The sequence below is a fragment of the Capra hircus genome, chromosome 14 (genome assembly GCF_001704415.2).
Source record: "Capra hircus breed San Clemente chromosome 14, ASM170441v1, whole genome shotgun sequence".
Lineage (NCBI taxonomy): Eukaryota > Metazoa > Chordata > Mammalia > Artiodactyla > Bovidae > Capra > Capra hircus.
This window is the reverse complement of record NC_030821.1, coordinates 78845110-78863732: the sequence shown is the minus strand read 5'-3', so window position 1 is coordinate 78863732 and position 18623 is coordinate 78845110. Positions and strand designations below refer to the sequence as shown.

The 18623-nt window shown below is 52.6% G+C and overlaps 1 protein-coding gene across 6 annotated transcripts in view; it reads left to right on the top strand.

Annotated features, from left to right (window-relative positions):
* Positions 1-18623, top strand: part of TRAPPC9 (trafficking protein particle complex 9) — a 391636-nt gene that overhangs the window by 70098 nt on the left and 302915 nt on the right. For all 6 annotated transcript variants that reach the window (XM_018058608.1, XM_018058607.1, XM_018058610.1 and 3 more), the window contains 2 exons: positions 7618-7744; positions 13147-13292. In XM_018058608.1, coding sequence (XP_017914097.1) covers positions 7618-7744; positions 13147-13292 — 273 coding nt within the window. The remainder of the gene's footprint in view (positions 1-7617; positions 7745-13146; positions 13293-18623) is intronic.

The window sequence follows — 18623 nt, the reverse complement described above, 5'->3', positions numbered from 1 at the left end:
AACGGGTGCTGACTTTCCTGCACAAAGCTCTCTGAAAACTCAATTTTAAGTAGTTTTGGAAAGTTTTTGGCCACGCTGTGCATCAGGAGAGATTTTAGTTCCCTTATCAGGGATCAAACCCATGCTCCCTGCATTAGGAGCACAGAGTCTTAACCACTAGACGCCAGGGAAGTCCCAGAATAACTTTTACTATACAAATAGTATATGCTTCTTTTAGAAGTCTTGAAAGATATAAACAGAAAGGAAAAATTGTATATAACCCTACATGGGCAAATGCACACACCGTTAATATTTTATGTATTTCTTTTGTATTGTTTTCTATTTTTTAAAATTTGGATTGATCTTTGAAGTTACATTTTTTCAAAAATATTATTTGACTCCTGACTTTCTACATATCATATTTTTCATGCTGCAGATTCTTTATAAATGCCATGTTTAATGATTGCATGCATTTGCATTATGTTTCTGCACCATAGCTTATCTAACCATTACCTCATAATTGGCTGTGCAGTTTCTTGCTAATCATTTATTGAGTCTCGGTTCTTAAGATCATCTTCTCTTCTGGGAGTTATATTGAGATCTCTAGAGATATCTACACAGTTTCTAGGTAGTGTTTTAAATGGCTGGTTATGTAACAAGTTGATGGCTTCACATCATTGCCTTTCGTTTTGGTAGAACATGTCTATAAACTTGAAAGCAACAAGGGAAAATATTTAGTTGAATGATTGCTTCTCAGGGCCTGCAACACGTCACCACATAAATTAAGTAAAAAGCAAGTAGAAAGTGCCACTGACGGGAAGCAGTTAGTGGCTCAGCGTAGGGTGATCTGAGTCAGTCAGCCTCACGTCTTCTCGGTACACGACAGGACTTACTCTGTACCTGCTGGTTTGGCGGATCGTTCGTCTTTGTATTGGCGGCACATGACTCTCGCAGCCTTTGTGGTTGGACCGTTATGCTTCCTGGATGTGTCTGTAGAGTGAGGGAAAGCCAAGTTCATCTTTCTTGCTTGTAAGACGCTTCACTGGCTGGATATCATGTTTCATGATACCTGTGTGTTCTCTGTAGTGTCGCTTACTGAGGCTGTCTGGGTGGGCTGTCTTTCTTTGCATCAGAAGACCCTTGGACCTCTCTCATCCCGTGTTTGCCTCATGCTCAGTGACCCTGACCTCCACCTGGACTCTGCAGCCCTTCCTCTTGGTCCCAGGCTTGAATCCCGCATCTTCTGCAGCTCCTGTATCCTCTCTGACATCAAATCCCTTTTACTCTAAGTCATAGATAATAAATAGATTAATTAGATCGTGGCATCCTTGGTCGTGTCTAAACATCTCTGTCTCTAGGACCTTTAACTGTGCCCGGCATACAATGTTACTGTTTTTTCATTGATTTTAAAAAACTGTGGTAAGATAAACATAAGATTTGCTGTTCTGTCTTTCTTTAATATTTACTTTTGCTTATTTATTGATTTGGCTGCTCCGAGTCATCATTGAGGCACGCAGGATCCTCAGTTGCGGCCTGTGGGATCTGGTTCCCGGCCAGGGAGTGAACCTGTCCCCCCTGTGTTGAGAGCATGGAGTCTCAGCTGGTAGGCCCCCAGGGAAGTCCCTGAGTGTACGATTCATTGGCGTTGAGGGCATTTATCCTGTTGCGCAGTCATCACCACTGGCTACTTCTGGAACTTTTCTTTTTTATCAAACAATAGCCCTGGACCCACTTAACAATATTTCCGATCCCTGCTACCAGCTCCTGGTAGCCCCTACTCTGCTGTCTGTCTGTGGATTTGACCGTTCTAGGTACCTTCTGTAAGTGGAATCATAGTGTACTTTTCTTTCTGGGACTGGCTTATTTCCCTCGTCGTGTTGTCCTTAAGGTGCATCTTTGCTGGAGCACAGATCGGAGTGTTCCTCCTGTGCAAGGCTGAGTCACATTCCATTTTATGTACGTAGCACACTTTGTTCACCCGTTGACAGACCCTTGGGTTCTTTCTGCTTCTGGGCAGCTGTGAACAGTGCTGCTGTGAGCACGGTGTGCAGGTGCCCGCCTGAGTCCTTTCTTCTGGGTGGATCCCTGGAGTGGAGCTGCTGGATCCCGTAGAAACTCAGCGCTCAGCTGTTTGGGGGGCCCCACACTGTTGTCCGTGTGGCTGCTCCGTCTCACATCCCTCCAGCAGCGCACGAGGGTCCTGCAGTGGTCTTCGGCATCACTCCATCGTTTCTCTTTATGACCCGAAGAGAAGGCGAGTAATGCCCAGAGTCATCGTTAAGGGTGTTTTCTGAGTGAGTGGAGAGAAGCTGTGATGTTAGCCTGTTAGCACCACCTTGCGTGGGTGTCAGAGTGTGGTGGGGTGCTGGGGGTCAGGTGACCACCTGGCCACGGTGGGAGGGGGTGAAGCGCTTGGTGATGGTTGCTGCCGGGGAAGCTGGCAGGCCCCCTCCGTGTCTGTGGCTGCTTCTGAGTCGGCACACCAGAGACGACAGAGCTGGCGCCACGTGAGGCCCTGGCATCGACCCTGAAAGCGTCGTTCAGACAGTTTCAAGCCACATCTGTGCTTTTCCTCTGTATGCTCCCTCTCCCCCACCTTCCTTCATCAGTTTCCTTAGTTCAGATTTGGAAGAAAAGATACATTGGCTTGGCCAAAAAATTTTTCCATAACATCTTACTGATTTTCTGTATTATGGAAGAACCAGAACGAACTTTGTGGCCAATCCAATACTTCTTTCTCTTCTCTCCCTGTTTATAGTGTCATAACTGACCTAATGCACACACAGCTGTCTCAGATTATTACTTAGGAGAGACCAGAACTGTCAAAGTGTGAAGTCACGATGTGCTGGGTTTCATGTCAGTGTTGAGTCCTGAAATGGCAAATGGCCTGTGGCCAGAAGTCTTGATGAGAGTATCCTCTACTCCTGTAAGGAACAGTCTGGTTAGGTGATAACTAGGCTTTTATTAAAAATGTTCTGTTTGTATGATTTCTTCAGTTTCTCGGATGGAAAAAGCTCTCAAGCGTATCAGTTTGGGCGAAGTGATCATTGGATGTTCTGGTTGGAACTGAGCAAGGCCCGCTGATGCTGCTGCATGTTGGTGTCCGCTCCAGACTCACATGTTGCACTCCTGACTCCCAGGGTGGTGGTGTTGGGGGGGGGCAGTCTTTGGGAGTGACTGGTTTAGATTAGGTCAAGGGGGGGCCCTTCCTCCCTCTGTGCCCATGCACCCGAGGAAAGGCCCGGTGAGGTCACAGTGAGAAGTGGACATCTGCACACCAGGAACTGGCACCTTGATCTCGGGCCTCCTAGTGTCCAGAACTGTGAGAAGTAAATGTTTACTGTTCAAGTCAGGATTGATGGTGCTTTGTTACGGCAGCCAGTGTAGGCTAAGATGGTTGATTTTTAGTGACATTCATTAAGGATTTGTCCCGTCCCAGTGGCCCTGTTGTGTGGTTAGGAGGACGTTCGGATTGATCCCAGGCTTCCTCCCAGCTTGGCATGTGGAACGGAGGTGAGCGGCCACCGTGGCCTTGACTTTCTGTGTTTGCTTCGGTAACACTGGGTCTCTGTCGTCAGGCCTGATCTGTGGGGACAGGAAGACTCAGCCAACTGGGGTTGAATCTCAACTCTGTTCCTGTCTGTATGACCTGGAGCAAATCATTTCACTGCATCAAGCTCGTTAAATATTTTTACCATGAAAGAATTTCAACATAGTAGTGTAAAGAACAATAAAATGAATTCCCATGTAACAGTAACCCAGATTCTAAAGTATCAAGATTTTTATATATTTACTTCATCTCTGGGCTTCCCTGGTGGCTCAGCTGGTAAAGAATCTGCTCTCAATGCAGGAGACCTGTGTTCGATCCCTGGGTTGGGAAGATCCCTGGAGAGGGGACGGCTACCCACTCCAGTATTCTGGCCTGGAGAATTCCATGGACTGTATGGTCCATGGGGGTCACAAAGAGTCAGACACAACTGAGCGACTTTCACTTTCTTCATCTCTGACTTTTCCTATTTGTTGAATTATTTTGAAGAAAAATCCCAGAGGCATCATTCCATTTCACACCTTCACGCTTCAGTATGCATTGCTAAAAGAAAACGGACGTTTTCTAATAGAATCACAATGTTAATGTTATACCCCCATATTAATGAATATTTTTGATAGCATTTAACACCAATCCATGATTGAATTTCCTAGACTGACCCTGAGTTCATTTTGATCACCTTTCAAAAGGAGATGATGATGCCCAGACCCTCCCTCCAGGGCAGGAACTTTGTGGGAGGGTGTTGCACGCCTGTTTCGGATGGAGAGGCTTTGGAGTTCTGCTGTAAACCCCGGGGCCTCACCTCTGAGGGGCCTAGGGTGGGATCTGGCCCAAAGCACGTGCTCAGTGCGTGGAATCGTCCTAATGACGCAGGTGTTTCCTAGCGCTTTGTGCGAAGCACAGCGCTGGCCCCGTGGACCGTGCCGTGCACGCGCAGGCTGCCTGCAGCAGATCTGCAGGGCTTGCTCTGTCATCTTCCATCTCTGAGGGTGTCTACATTTCTTCCCCTGGACACGAAGCCTCCTTTTCTGCCCAGCAACCATGTGTTCATCCTCTGTGGGCAGCTGTGAAGTCTCTACAGCAGATGTCACGTGTCTCTGAGGAACCCTGTGTCCCCGAGGAGGCCCCATTGCAGACGCACATGAAGCTGTGTGACAGTCCGTGCTCCTGGAAGCCAGCCCTGTTCTCCCTGCTGCAGCTGTGTTGCCTTACCAGTGCAGGTCACTGCTGGGAGAGGTGGCTGGAGAGCAGCTCGTGAGTTGGTTGGGTCCCTGTAGCCCCTGTTCTGCTCCAGAGGCAGGTGGCTGCCCGTCTGTCATCTCTAGAGAACATTAGGATTTCCCCTGATGGAGGAGAAGGCAAACACATGTGGCTGGAGTCATGGGCTCGGCTGGAGAGCAGGGGTCTGTTGAGACCGAGGGAAATAAGTGAGCATGTGTTCACCCTTTACCTGGCTTCTACAGCCGGCCTGATACCCCCACGTGGGAAATCCTGCCCGGGAGAAGTGCCCAAAAGGAGAGGCTAAGACACAGACAGGGGAGGTTCCCAGCCAGAGACCCTGCAGTGAGGCCCACGGCTGTGCACATCCCCACCGTGTCTGTCCTGTTAACTGCAGCCGGCCAGCAGGACGGCTGGGTACCATTCCTCCTTGGGTAACCTTGCAGGAGGCATTGAGCGTCCCTCACAGGCTCATCCCTGTCTTCATTTCAGCAGGGCTTACTGGGAGAGCATAGCTCCACGTAATCAGGTGCCTAACCCATGAGTGCTCTGCCCAACGTAATGCAAGTTAGGTCACTTAAGTTCTCTCAGTGGGAGCCCTTTGGGAGATTTTGTTGTTGTTCAGTTGCCAAGTCATGCCCAACTCTTTGCGACCCCATGGACTGCAGCAGGCCAGGCTTCCCTGTCCTTCACTCCATCCTGGAGTTTGCTCAGACTCACGTCCATCGAGTCGGTGATGCCATCCAACTGTCTCATCCTGTCGCCCCCTTCTCCTGCCCTCAGTCTTCCCCAGCATCAAGGTCTTTTCCAGTGAGTTGGCTTTTTACATCAAGTGGCCAAAGTGCTGGAGCTTCAGCTTCATCATCAGTGCCCTCCAGTGAATATTCAGGACTGATTTCCTTTAGGATTGACTGGTTGGCAGTCCAAGGGACTCTCAAGAGTCTTCTGCAACACCACTGTTCAAAAGCATTAGTTCTTTGGTGCTCAGCCTTCTTTATGGTCCAACTCTCATGTATGTACATGACTACTGGAAAAACCGTAGCTTTGACTACACGGACTTTTGTTGGTAAAATGATGTCTCTGCTTTTCAATACGCTGTCTTGGGAGATTTACTGCCTGTAAATTGAAGATGATTTGATTGTTTCAAGAATTTTGTTTGTGCTGCAGATTGGCATTACTGTATTGTATCCAGACTGATTCTGGTTGCTTTCCTGTCTTCCTGCTCCCTAAGGAATGACGCTTAGATTCAGAAAACCCCTTAACCCACTAATGCACATGCCTGAGAACTGGGCCGTCCCCGTCTGGCCATTGTTTTGTACAGTCTCTGGTCCGGGAGCTCGTGACCTCCCTGTGCAGCCCCGTGCGCTCCGTGCCAGCCTCCCGTGCCCACAGGCCCCGTGACGGTGGTGACAGTGACAGTGTCCCTCCGCACACAGCCTTGCGTCCACCAGCCTCTGTTTGTAATCCGTTATCTCATTTCCCTCTTGGTCATTCTGCAGATGGCAGGACAGGGCTCCCGCTCAGGTGGTCACCCCACAGTCAGGGAGGAACCAGACCGAGTCCTGGAACCCGGCCTCCTGCCCAGCCCGAATCCCCTCCCCTGCGCTGTGCTCCCTTGTTCCCCCCCGTGTCCTCCACCCTCCCTGCCCCCCGGGACAGGAAGCAGGCGGGCGTGGACCTCTGATCCCGACGCCTTCGCTCTTCTAAACAGTGCGGGAGTGAGGATGCCAGAGGCTGAGGGGCAAACACGGGATTTTTAAAAAAATATAATTTTATTTTTGTATTTCTTTATTTTTGGCTCTTATGAGTCTTTGTTGCAGCTCAAGCTTTTCTCTAGTTGCGACGAGTGGGGGCTGCTCTGTTTGCTGTGTGCAGGCTTCTCCTTGCGGTGGCTTCTCTCCTTGCAGAACAGGGCTCTCAGGCTGTGGGCTCGGTAGTGGCGGTGCCCAGGCTCTGGAGCACAGGCTCAGGAGTTGCGGTGCACGGGCTCAGTTGCTCTGAGGCACGTGGAGTCGTCCCAATCCAGAAATCAAGCCCGTGTCGCCTGAATTGGCCAGCAGACTCTTTACCACTGAGCCACCAGGGAAGGCCCAGACTTGGGATTCTTGACATGGCCTTTCCCTTCATTTGGGCTCAGTTTTCTCATTTGCAAAATGGGCACAGCGATGCCTGCCTTCCTGAGTTACCATGGGTTTTCCAGCAGGAAGCACTCTCGAGCTCCGGGGTGTCACAGAGTCTGTGAGCTTGTGTCTAGAGCCCCTTGTGGGTGACAAGCAAACTTTTGCTATTACCTACATCCTCCCCTCCTCCCTCCGAGTGAGAGGCATGGGGTGAGGTGGAGAAAACCACAAAGCTTATCTCACAAAGCTTTACTTTTAAATAAAAATATTGATTTGTAATTATTTGCTTAAATATCTGTTATACAGATGGACTGTGCACTCCTTGGGGACGGGCCCTGGCATTTTGCTTGGTACCTAGTAATTGCTGGAAAAATATTTGTTAAGTAATAAAATGTACCAATTCTCTAGTCCTGCCTGCCCGCCCATCGACTTTCTTGAAATTTGATAAGGTTTTATTCTCTTGGAAAATGAAATCTCCTAGGAGATGGTAGCTTAATTTCCTTTTTATCCACAGACCCTTATGTGGGGCAGCCACCAGTGATTATTTAAACAAATTGAATGAAGCTTCTGGATTCTTTTTGTCTCCTGTGGTCACTGCCCCTTTATTTCTGTCAGAAGATTGGACTTATTGGACTGTCAAGTATTGGGTTAAGAATTTTATTTTTGCTCAAAAATATAGAGCAAAAAAAAAAAAATCACCCTCCCCTCCTTTTTCTTTGCTTTAGGTAACCTTTATTTTTATTTTCTCATCAGAAAAAAAGGATGTGACACAGAGCCTGGAGAACTATACCTCCAAGTGTCCCGGGACCATGGAACTCCTCACCCTCCCAGACGGGCTCACGCTGCCCCCAGTGCCCTTCACCAAGCTGCCCATCGTCAGGTAGGACACGCTTGCCGGGGCGCGGGAGGCGGGCTCGCTCCTGGCGCCTGCTTTCTTCTGAGCGGGGGTGTAGATCTGCAGAAGGGTTCCCGTTTGTGGCTGCCTGTGCATTTGGTCCGTCGTCTCGTGAAGTCTCAGCTGCCACCTGTGAAGCGTGTTTCATAGATGAGAGTCAGACCGGAGCCATCACAGAACGGCCATCGCCATGTGCCTTTCCACCGGCAGAGCTGCTCCAGCCTGTGTCTGCCTGGTTCCGCAGCCAAGCTGTGGCCTCTCTGCGTGATGGAGACAGACCGGGCCTCGTGGCGCCTAGCCGTGTCTGGTGGACTGTGCACCCCTGCACACAGGCCCGGGAGCGCCTCCACTCCCTTGCTTTGCGGGGCTCACAGGACTGTCCGTGGCTGCTCTTTCTCCCAGCTGGCTGCAAGCCCTTCCTTGTTCCCGCGGACCCCCAGCCCCATACACCCTCATGGAAACACTGAGCAGGCCGATTGTATGGCGGGTTTCATTTCTGTGCTCAGCTCCGCCTCCTGCTCACAGGGCCTTTCCCTCCCTTACTCTGGCTGGTGGTATTCAGTCATCTTCCAAGATTTAGTTAGATTTAAAGATTATCTCTTCCATAAAACCTTTTCCCTGAGCCCCCCAGATAGAAATAATTGCACCTTCTGGATAATTACCAATTGTTTCAGTGGTAAAGAGTAGAAAATCTAGTAGTGGATAGCAAATAAGATTTTTTTTTATTTATTAAAAAGTTGGAAACAGGTGGCTTCTCTGTAATGCTGTCTTTACCTCATGATGACCAAACGGCTGCTGCAGCTCCAGATGCTACATCTACATCCAGGATAGGATAAAGGAAGAAGGGCCAGGGCCAGGGCACCTATCTTTTGTTTACTAGCATAGCAAAAATGATCTTGACAGGCTCACAAGTGGACTTCTGCCCCAGTCTCCTTGACCAGGAATGCATCTCCTGGCCACTGCTGGTTGTAAGAGAGGTCGAGGACATAGGGTTTAATTCTCCCAATCTCTGTAATGCAGGTGGGGAAGGGAGAAGGGGACAGAGTGGTGCTGGGTTAGCTGGCCAGGAGCATCTTCCATGTCTTTCTTCCCTTTCATTTACGGAGTGTGATTATACACCTTTGCTCTGTCTGCAAGCTCCTGGAGAGACCTTTGTTTTGCAGCCCTTAGGTGCTCGTGTGTGTTGAGCACATGAACAGATCCAGCCATCAGGATTCTTCATAAGCAGTCCTTAGAACATCTGACCCAGATTGTCTTAGGCACAGGGGGGTTTATGACACATATACCTACAGAATCCAGGAGAGGGATTCAGTCAGGGCTGGAGCCAGGCGTCAGACAGTCTCACCAGCACCTGCCTCTCTGCCCTCTCAGCTCTGCCCTCTGCAGCCAGGCTTCAGTCTCAGGTTCTTGGTAGCGTCAGGCTGGCAGCTGTGGCTCCCTGTCCTGTAGTGGCTGGGAGAAGAGAAGGTGCTGCCTGTGGAGGGAAGATAAAGCTTCCTTCTCCTGGGAGCCTCCACTGACGCCCCTGCTCTCCGGCACTTCTGCTGGGTCATGAACTCAGCTCTGAGTCCCTGCCCCAGTCCTGCACTGGCCGTTTCCTGCCAGAGCCCTGCTTCCCTTGGATGGAGCTGGAGTTAAGATCTGGGTGCTGTGTGTGCGCCTCACTGTCGGGTTGCTGCTGCTCCCAGTGGACAGAGCTAGGCGGCATCTATTTATAGACGCACATTACTCACTGCATGTTCATGCCCATGGCTATTCCTGCGTGTTTCTGTGTACTGGAAACAGATCATACTGATACCTAAAGCTCCAATTCCACCCAGCACCTTAGGGGTCCTTCTAGTACCTGTAAGTCCTTCTCAGACCGGGGGAACCTGTCTCCCATTCACCTCAATCTGGTTGCTCATTTGGTCAGTTCCCCTACTGGTTACCATGGCTACTGTGTTGCCCTCCCTCCCCATGGGGAGCTCTGCCCCACCCCTGTGGGCCCCATCACCCAACTTGGGCAGCTTTGACTGTTGCCCATCTGTGCAGAGATAGCCGGGAGGCTCTTGGGTACGTCTCCCCTGTAAATAAGGTTGAGGAATTGAAAACTGAGAGCAAAGGTAAGCGGATTTGTCCCATGGCTTTCTTACCAACATATTTTCTGTCACTTTCCTAATGAGTGTCCTCTGCTTTGCATCGTCCTTATCAGCCACAGTATCCTGAGGTATCAGCTTTTAAAATGCTGAACGTTTCCAAACGGAATCCCTAAAAATAATTCTTGTTCTGGAAACGTCATCCCTGGACTTCTGCTTTACTGTTGGCAGCTCCATAGACCAAACACAATGATATTAGTTTCACAGCAATTTATGGTGAATGAGCTATGCTTTAGGTCAGGTACCTTGAGTGACTTTTTCTGGGTACATTTTATGGGCAGACATTTGATGCTGGACTTTGAGTTATGAACGAGTGCCGTGGCTGGCTTGTTGGGTTTCTTTTCTGTCTGACCATGCCCTCAGAATCCCTCTGCAGTCTTTAAAAGCCTTTTGTGTGATCTGAGGTTTCTGTGGTTTGAGTCGATGATTACTAGGATGACAGGTGACACCTCGTTTTTAGGCGGTGATAGTGGCACCGAGTAGAAAGCTATTTGTGCTGCGAGGAGATGGTGTCGTTTTATTGATGAGCGCACACAGACATGAGTCGATGCTGCCGGTCCAGAGTTCAGCAGGGTGCTTGCAGCATCGCTGGGCCCGGCGCTTCGTTCCCGTGCCTCTGCCCGCGGGTGTTGTCCTTTGCGCAGGGACTCGGCTCTCGGTGCCTGTAAACGCGTGCTGTTTTAGGGAGGGAAGAGAAGGGCTTTTGTGCACCTGCCGTGTGTCAGGTGCTGTCATAGGTGCTTTGTTTTGTTGTTTAGTCGTTCAGTCGTGTCCAGCTCTTTGCAGCCCCATGGACTGTAGCCCACCAGGCACCTCTGTCTGTGGGATTTCCCAGGCAAGAATACTGGAGTGAGTTGCCATGCGTATCAACTCAGTTTTCACAGTGATGGTTTGAAGGTCTCTGCTTTAGACCACTCCCCCTTCTCTGCCCGAGTTTGGAATCAGCAGAAAGAAACATCTGTCTCAGGTGGAAGGTGGAGCCCGTGCCCTGTGTGACTCAGGGCCGCCCAGATGTTCCCCAGCCTTTGGCAGAGCCCTGGGGCCGGCCCCATCCCGTCTCGCTGAGAGCCAGGCAGAATCCGTGCCCTCGCTCGGCAGGCAGGCCGCAGGAGAAGGGCCTGAGCAGCGCACATGCTGGTTCTCCTGCCAGATCTGCCCTCTCCCTTAGGAGGAGTGAGGGGAGGGTGAGGTCGGGACCCTACCCTAGGCTGTCCCTCCTCCACAAAGCACGGAGCCGGGGCGGGGCGGGGCACGTCCACCGGACCTCCTGGACGGCGTCCTCAGGTACTGATCATCTTTCCTATTTCGAGTGAGAGGCTTGAGGTCCAGGGGTGAAGCCCTCCTTGCTGTTGCCCAGCTGGTGGATCCTTCACTGTGTTCAGGTCTGCGGCTGTTGCAGGTGCGTCTCCCCCGGGCTGGATGCAGTGGGCGTGAGACGCTCATCAGTTGCCAGCGTGAGGACTTGCTGTCTCGCCCAGCACAGCACAGCCGGGTCCTTTGTGCACAGAGGGCTGGGATTTGCCGCTGTTGGTGATAAACTGCTTAGCCTTGAGGATACAGCTTTGAAAGATTTGGAAGCTGAGTTGGAAATCCAGCTTTTGGGAGCTTATTCATTCAACATTCACTGAGACGTCCGCATTGGCGTGTTGCACCAGCGCTGGACTTGAGACAAATGAGGCCCTGGGTGCCCCGTCCTCGGAAAGCTCATGGCCAAACAAACAGAAAACTGAGCGATTCTGATCCTGTATGAGAAAAGCATGCCGAAGGGGCTTGCAAAGACAAGGAGGCAGAGAAAGTGCAGGACAGAGTCCTTTCTTGAGCTGTGGCGGGTGAGCACCACCTCTGCTCGGGTCATAGTGGGAACAGGTGAGGATCACACGTGTGACCCGGCCCTCCCCAAGGCCAGGCTCAGGAGCCGTCAGGGATGGCCGGGAGCGGTGGGGGTGCTCATATGCAGGACGGGGTCGCAGTGGAGGCCGGGAGAGCTGAGAAAGGCTTGATGTCGTGGATTCCCTGAGGCAGTCTCTAGTTTATAGACACACACACAGACATATATATGTAGTCAGCACAGATTAGCCTGTGCCGTGGCAGAAACACGGCCCCTAGAGTCTCAGAGATCAGCCCTTAGCACGGCCCAGGTTGACGTCTCCTTCACGTGGTGTCCGATGCAGATTGAGCAGGTAGCTTTCCAGGGTGGCTGACCTCCCCGAGGTCACTCAGCGATTGGGCACGTCCGTCTGCTCCGTGTCCAGCCCCCAGGACTGCCTTGAGGAGGAGGCGGGGCACCGCTGGGGGTGCTTTGTCTCAGAGGGACCCGCACTGCTTCCCCTCTCGACCCTCCAGCCTTTCCTCCTGCAGAGGGGCTGTGGGTGGGGAGGGGCTCAGTGGCCCCCAGCCTTCCGACCCACCCTCTGCCCCTCACCGTGCCTTCAGTCTCACTCCAGGCCCTGACCGCTGTCTCGCCCCGCTGTCCCTCCCAGGGGCGGTCACAGTGCCGGAGCTGAAGGACATGCTATGTCCGGCTGGCCCGTTTCCAGCTGTGGGGGTTGGTCAGCATGCTTCCTCTCTCCTGTGTCAGTTCCTTGTTGAGGACTTGGAGGTGATGGTGATAGGACCACAGCTCGGGAGGGGATGAGGTTTAGTTGGGATGGTGCGTGGGCGGCAGTGGGCACAGGCCTGAGGTCTGGCTCTGTGGACAGTGGGCCTTCAGTCCAGGCTGACTGGCATCACTAGCAGACATCCACAGCTGGAAAAGCGGCTTAGTGAGGTGCAGGCCGCGCAAATGCAGAACTGGACGCGCAGATAAACAGAGGCAACGGGGCTGCTGCCCTTCGCCCGTGGCTCCTCCAGATGGCCTGGGTCTGCACCTCTGTTTGCTGCGGGCCTGCCCATCAGGAAGGAGGGAACCAGCTTCTGCAGAGCGGTGGGCACCCTCCCCGAATCCCCAGTGGTTTGTGTTACAGCCCAGGAGCCTCAGCGCAGGGAAGGCAGGCCCGCGGCTGGCGGGTGCCGCCGTCCCGATGGAGCAGGCCGAGGGGCAGGCTCTGTCTGCCCACAGACATCCTCTCTCCTGGGACTGTCTGGTGGGTGGGGGCGAGTTGAGCTTGTCCTGCAGAGCTGAGTGCTTTTCCTCCCCTCAGTTTATCTGCTGTTTGATTTATTGTCCGTATAACACCAGATATTTGGTTGTATTTACACTGAAGCCAAGCTAACAAGGCAGTTGAAGTATTTTTGTTCCCTTTGAAACAACAGGCGTGTGAAACTGCTGAACCTTCCTGCCAGCCTCCGGCCGCAGAAGATGAAGAGCTTGCTGGGCCAAAACGTGTCGGCCAAGAGCCCCTTCATCTACTCCCCGATCATCGCCCACAGCCGCGGGGAGGAGCGCAGCAAGAAGATAGGTAGGCTGGGCCGCCGAGCTCCCGGGCCGTGTTTGGCCGCCTGACACCCGGAGGCTTGTCTGGACTTGAGCTCGTGAGACTTGACGCGGTTCATGTGAGCCTGTGGGATAGACCCTCACTCAGGTGTATTCCGTTTGCTGGCTTTTCCTGACTACTGCCTATAGGTCTGCCTTTTTAGTATCTACTTCATAAAAGGAGGTTTTGTGAAAGTTCTAGAAACCAGAAGACTTCTGTTATTCAAGACTTAGGTTAATTACAGAGGAGAGGTACTTGGAGTCCAGGGTGCTTTTCCAAGCCTGGAGTGACTTCTGAATCATCCAAGGAGATTAAAGGTCATCTTTGTTCAGAACTGAATGGGCATAAGGGCGTCCCATCACTGTCCTGTTTGAAGGCTGGCAGTGCTCGTTTTGTGTCTCGCTGGCGAGCGTCGCCTCTCCTGAGAGGCCTGGTGCCTCAGCAGGGCACTGTGACATTGTGTCTTGGGGGTGGGCGGGGCTGAGGACCCCTCACGAGCTTCTCTGTGCGCTCAGCCCCCTGCCGCGTCCCAGGACACGGCCCCCTCGCTTTCCTGTCCCCGTGGCCCCCAGAGCTCCCCTGTGCCACCCTGTGCCTCTGTGTCCTCCCCCAGGCTGGCCGTGCCGCTGGCCTCATTCCTCGCCGCTCCCCCTCCTCGGACCCCGCGCTCTTGGGGATTGTGGGGCCTGTGAGTCGCAGTGACAAAGCTGCAGGGTTGAGAGGCGGGTCACTGGTGGGTCGTTGCTGACTCTGTCTGAGAAGTTTCAGTGGAAGACCTGCAAAGCTTGTGCAGCTCAGTGCTGGCTTCTCCTCTGTCTTCCTTTCTTCCTCCTTTCATTTTTACACCCCTGGCGTGAGAGAAGGCGTCCTGGCTTCTCGAGGCTCTTCTTCCCAGGATACAGCAGTCCGAGTGCACTCAGCCACCACCCACACGCAGAGCTGAGCCCGCCTGCCGCGCGCTGTCTGCCTTCCCGCTCACCTCCTCCCGCCTGTCCGGCCCTGCTCCGCGGCCCCAGCCACACGACCGCTTGCTGTGTTTTGAACGTGACCTCTTGCTCCAGTCTCAGGGCTCTGCTCTGGGTAAATGACCGACTGCAGCGGTCTCCTGGCTCTTAGGGGAGCAGGGCCCCACCCAGCGGGCACTTGTGATGACGTTCTAGTTCTGGTCTGTGATTCTGAGAGACAGCCCTGGCCTCCTGACTGCTCCTCTGCTCTGGAGAAGACGCCAGAGAGGCTGGGAGCAGGGGGTGGGTGGACCTCGTGGTTGAGCAGTGGTGGAACTGGTCCTGGGCGTCTCCAGCACATGCCAGCGAGCAGTGCCCGTCTGCCAGGGGACGCCTCCTTTGATCTCTTGGAGGTGGGGGGCTTGGGTCCTGTTTGCATCGGAGTCTTAGGGGTCTCTTGATGGTGGGCAGGCCACCTTCCGGGCCCCTTCCCCCAGGTGGATCTGGGCCTGTCATTGCAGAGTTAACAAGGTTTGTCTTCTGGACATTGTAGGAGTCTGGCTGCTCTTTTCGGGTCTAGTTCAGTTCAGTTCAGTCACTCAGGTGTGTCCGACTCTTTGTGGCCCCATGGACTGCAGTATGCCAGGCTTCCCTGTCCATCACCAACTCCCAGAGCCTACTCAAACTCACATCCATCGAGTCAGTCATGCTATCCAACCATCTTAGCCTCTGTCGTCCCCTTCTCCTGCCTTCAGTCTTTCCCAGCATCAGGGTCTTTTCTAGTGAGTCAGTTCTTCACATTAGGTGGCCAAAGTATTGGCATTTCAACTTCAGTACCAGTCCTTCGAATGAATATTTAGGACTGACCTCCTTCAGAATGGACTGGTTGGATCTCCTTGCAGTCCAAGGGACTCTCAATAGTCTTCTCCAACACAGTTCAAAAGCATCAATTCTTCGGCGCTCAGCCTTCTTCACAGTCCAACTCTCACATCCATACATGACCACTGGAAAAACCATAGCCTTGACTAGATGGACCTTTGTTGACAAAGTAATGTCTGTGCTTTTTAATATGCTGTCTAGGTTGCTCATAGCTTTTCTTCCAAGGAGCAAGCGTCTTTTAATTTCATGGCTGAAGTCACCATCTGCAGTGATTTTGGAGCCCAAGAAAATAAAGTCTCTCACTGGTTCCACTGTTTGCCCATCTATTTGCCATGAAGTGATGGGCCAGATGCCATGGTCATAGTTTTCTGAATGTTGAGCTTTAAGCCAGACTTTTCACTCTCCTCTTTCACTTTCATCAAGAGGCTCTTCAGTTCCTCTTCGCTTTCTGCCATAAGGGTGGGGCCATCTGTATATCTGAGGTTATTGATTTGGGTCTCATTAGGGTTGATGGTAAGTTTTCTCCCTAAAGGACGTTTTAGGAAACTTTCACCCATTTTGTGTACAGAAGCTTTTAGAGGTGATCTGGGGGACTGGAGATGTGAGACTCCTTCTCAGGACCAGCAGCATGATCTGTGGGGCTTCATGCAGAAGGAAAACGTGGGGCCCCTTTGCTCAAACATTAGGAAGACTTTGGAGACAGACAAGGCCCTAAACAGAATGTGGGTCCCCCTGAGTCGGGCACCATATGGCTGCAAGGTCCCAACCCTTGACACTGGCGTTTCCTCTTCTTTCCTCTCTGATCTTTAGAAACTGCTGAGGCTTCCTTTTATGAAAAGAGTACTCTGTACTTGCTGCAGAGGGTTTTTACTCCATCCAGTGATGCAGGTGTTGTGCTCCCAGTTCATCGATGAGAAAATTAAGACTGAGTGAATGTAAATTGTTGCCCTAGGTCAGGAGGGAAGTTAAGTGGTAGAGCTCAGGCTTTGTCCATGGTTTATGACTCAACGCCCAGAGATATTTTCCTTTATCTTTATTTTTTGGCCGCGCTGCGTGGCTCATGGGATCTCAGTTCCCCGACCAGGGCGTGAACCCACACCGCTGGCAGTGGGACTGTGGAGTCTTAACCAGTGGACTGCCAGGGAATTCCCAGGGACTTTTTTCCTCGAAGACAGTGAGAAGTTACTCTGAGCTGGGGATAAATTCAGTGGATGGTGCAGGATTTTTTTCTGAGATGTAACAGAAACTTCAGCCAAAATGCATGTTATTTGTTGGAGACCCATGGGTAGGCAAGTGTAATTTATATTCTGTGGCTTCTAATATCTTTCTGGCAATAGACTCAGCAGCGAGTACCTGCCTGCAGGTTTGAAGAATCACATGTCTTTAACCCAGAATCCCCATCTCTATAAATGAATCTCTGTGTGTAATTGGGGGGAGTTGTCACAGCAAGGACACAGTATTAGAGGGGAAGAAACGCTGGGGGCCACTCCTGGGACCATTTTCTGCGCTAACGTGGAGTAATTTACCAGTCTTTCCGTCTAAACTCCCTGCGCAGTGATGGGTGCGCACGTCCTGAGCGTGAGCGCAGAGAGGTGAAGGGTTTTGTGCCAGGACTTGGCGTGGCCGGGCTTCGTGCTGAGATCCGCAGCTGCCTGGGAAGATGGACAGGCGGGAACTGTCCCATGGCCTCCCCGGGCTGCAGTTGTGCTCTCTGCGGGAAGGGGGCGCTAGAAGCCCACTGCACGGGCTCCTCAGGGGTCGAGGGAGATGCTAACACGACGGTACCCAGCGCTGTTCACTCAAGGCTCTGAGCAGCGTCGTGTGCGCTGTCCAAGGTGCTGGGGGACAGTGAGAAATCAGGAGTGCCCCCTGCCAGATGGGTCCAGCCAGCATGGTGGAAAGAGATGGGCTTGTCGACAGAAGCCCCCGAAAGACGCTGTTGGTCCGCAGCTAAGAGCTGCCCGGGGGCCGTGTAGCACTGTGGGGGCCTGGGACGGGGCTGTGTGATAGCCTCCAGTGCTGGCCCTGCCCGAGGTTTCCGGGACAGACTGGGGAGGCACGCCAAGGCCCGGGGAGGAGATGCTCTCTTGTCAGACATTAATAGCTGCTCCTGTAATAAAGATTTATCTCAGGTTTACCTTTAGCGACTCTGACTGTGCGAGTATAGACGATTCCTTTCAGCACCCCAGGAAAATGAATTTTAAAATGATGGTCATTTGACCGTGACAGAGAAGACAAACAGCTCCCTCACTCTCAGGCAGCAGCCTGTTAAAACAAACGCCGTTTCCCTCGGCTGTGAGGGAGGGCTGGGCGCTGACCGCGGAGGCAGTGATGTGCTCGGGGTGCTGCTGAAGGCGGGCTGGGGGCCCTGTGCCCTGCAGCAGGAGTTCTCAACCTGAGGCGGGTGAGGAGGGCTGGGTTCCTGGAGCCAGCGGGGAACAGCAGCCAAGGCTTGGGGGCCAGGCAGACGGGAGGTGGGCCCAGCGGCCTCATTTGTCAGGGCCGTGAATGATGGATGGTTCAGCCTACCATGTCCTTCTTGGTGAATGAGGATGATCTGTGCCCTGCTGACCACTGCGCCGTGTTGTTAAGACTGCATACGGGCACCTGCTTGCACAAGCATTTTAAGAGCCAGCTCACCTGGTGGGCTGCTTCTTCATTGCGTGCAGTTTCAGATGCCACAGGCTTGGCGCAGCCTGTCTTAGTCTCTGTGCGAGGGCCTGGTGCAAAGTGTTTGGGGGAAAATGGTGTCTTTATGAAAGCCTATGAAGCTGAAGAATGCTGGTCAGTAAATCTTAGTGTCTGCTCTAGGAGAAGCCCTTTATCCACTACTGTCCGTTCTAGACACTTCTCTGAGTTCAGAGACCTGGCTTGAATCCCTGCCACACCACTTGCTGGCTTTGTGATTCCCGGCACATTTGTTAACCTGCTTGGACCTTGGTCCCTGCCTTGTAACATGGGATTGTGGTACCTCCCTCACCAGGGCATGATGCGGAGTCAGACAGCCTTCCGAGGGCTGGCCAGTGGCTCCTGCCCCGCACCTCGCTTGGTGCTCAGGTCCCTTCTGAATTGCCCAGGGGAGTATCTCAAAGGAGGAGAGAGCAGTGGAGCGGGGGTGGGGACTGCACAACAGATGACCACTGACTTCGTGGCTTAAAGAACACAAATGTATTTTTCTCACTGTTTGCCTCATGAGTGCAGCCTGTGTTAGCGTGGGCCTCTGCTCAGAGTTGCAGGCTGAGACCCAGGTCTCAGATGGGGCTGTGTTCTCATTGGGAGGCTCGACTAGGCAGGGTCTGTTTCTCACCTCCCTCGGGTTCTTGGTTCCCCAAGGAACCAAGGATTGTGGGGCTGAGGTCCCTGTCCACTGCTGGGTGTCACCTGGACCACTTTCAGCTCATCGCAGCTGCTCTCAGACCCTGGCCACCTGGCCTCCTCCACACACCTGCTCACGTGTTGAGTCTTCTCACTCAGGGTGAGCAGGTTCCCTTCC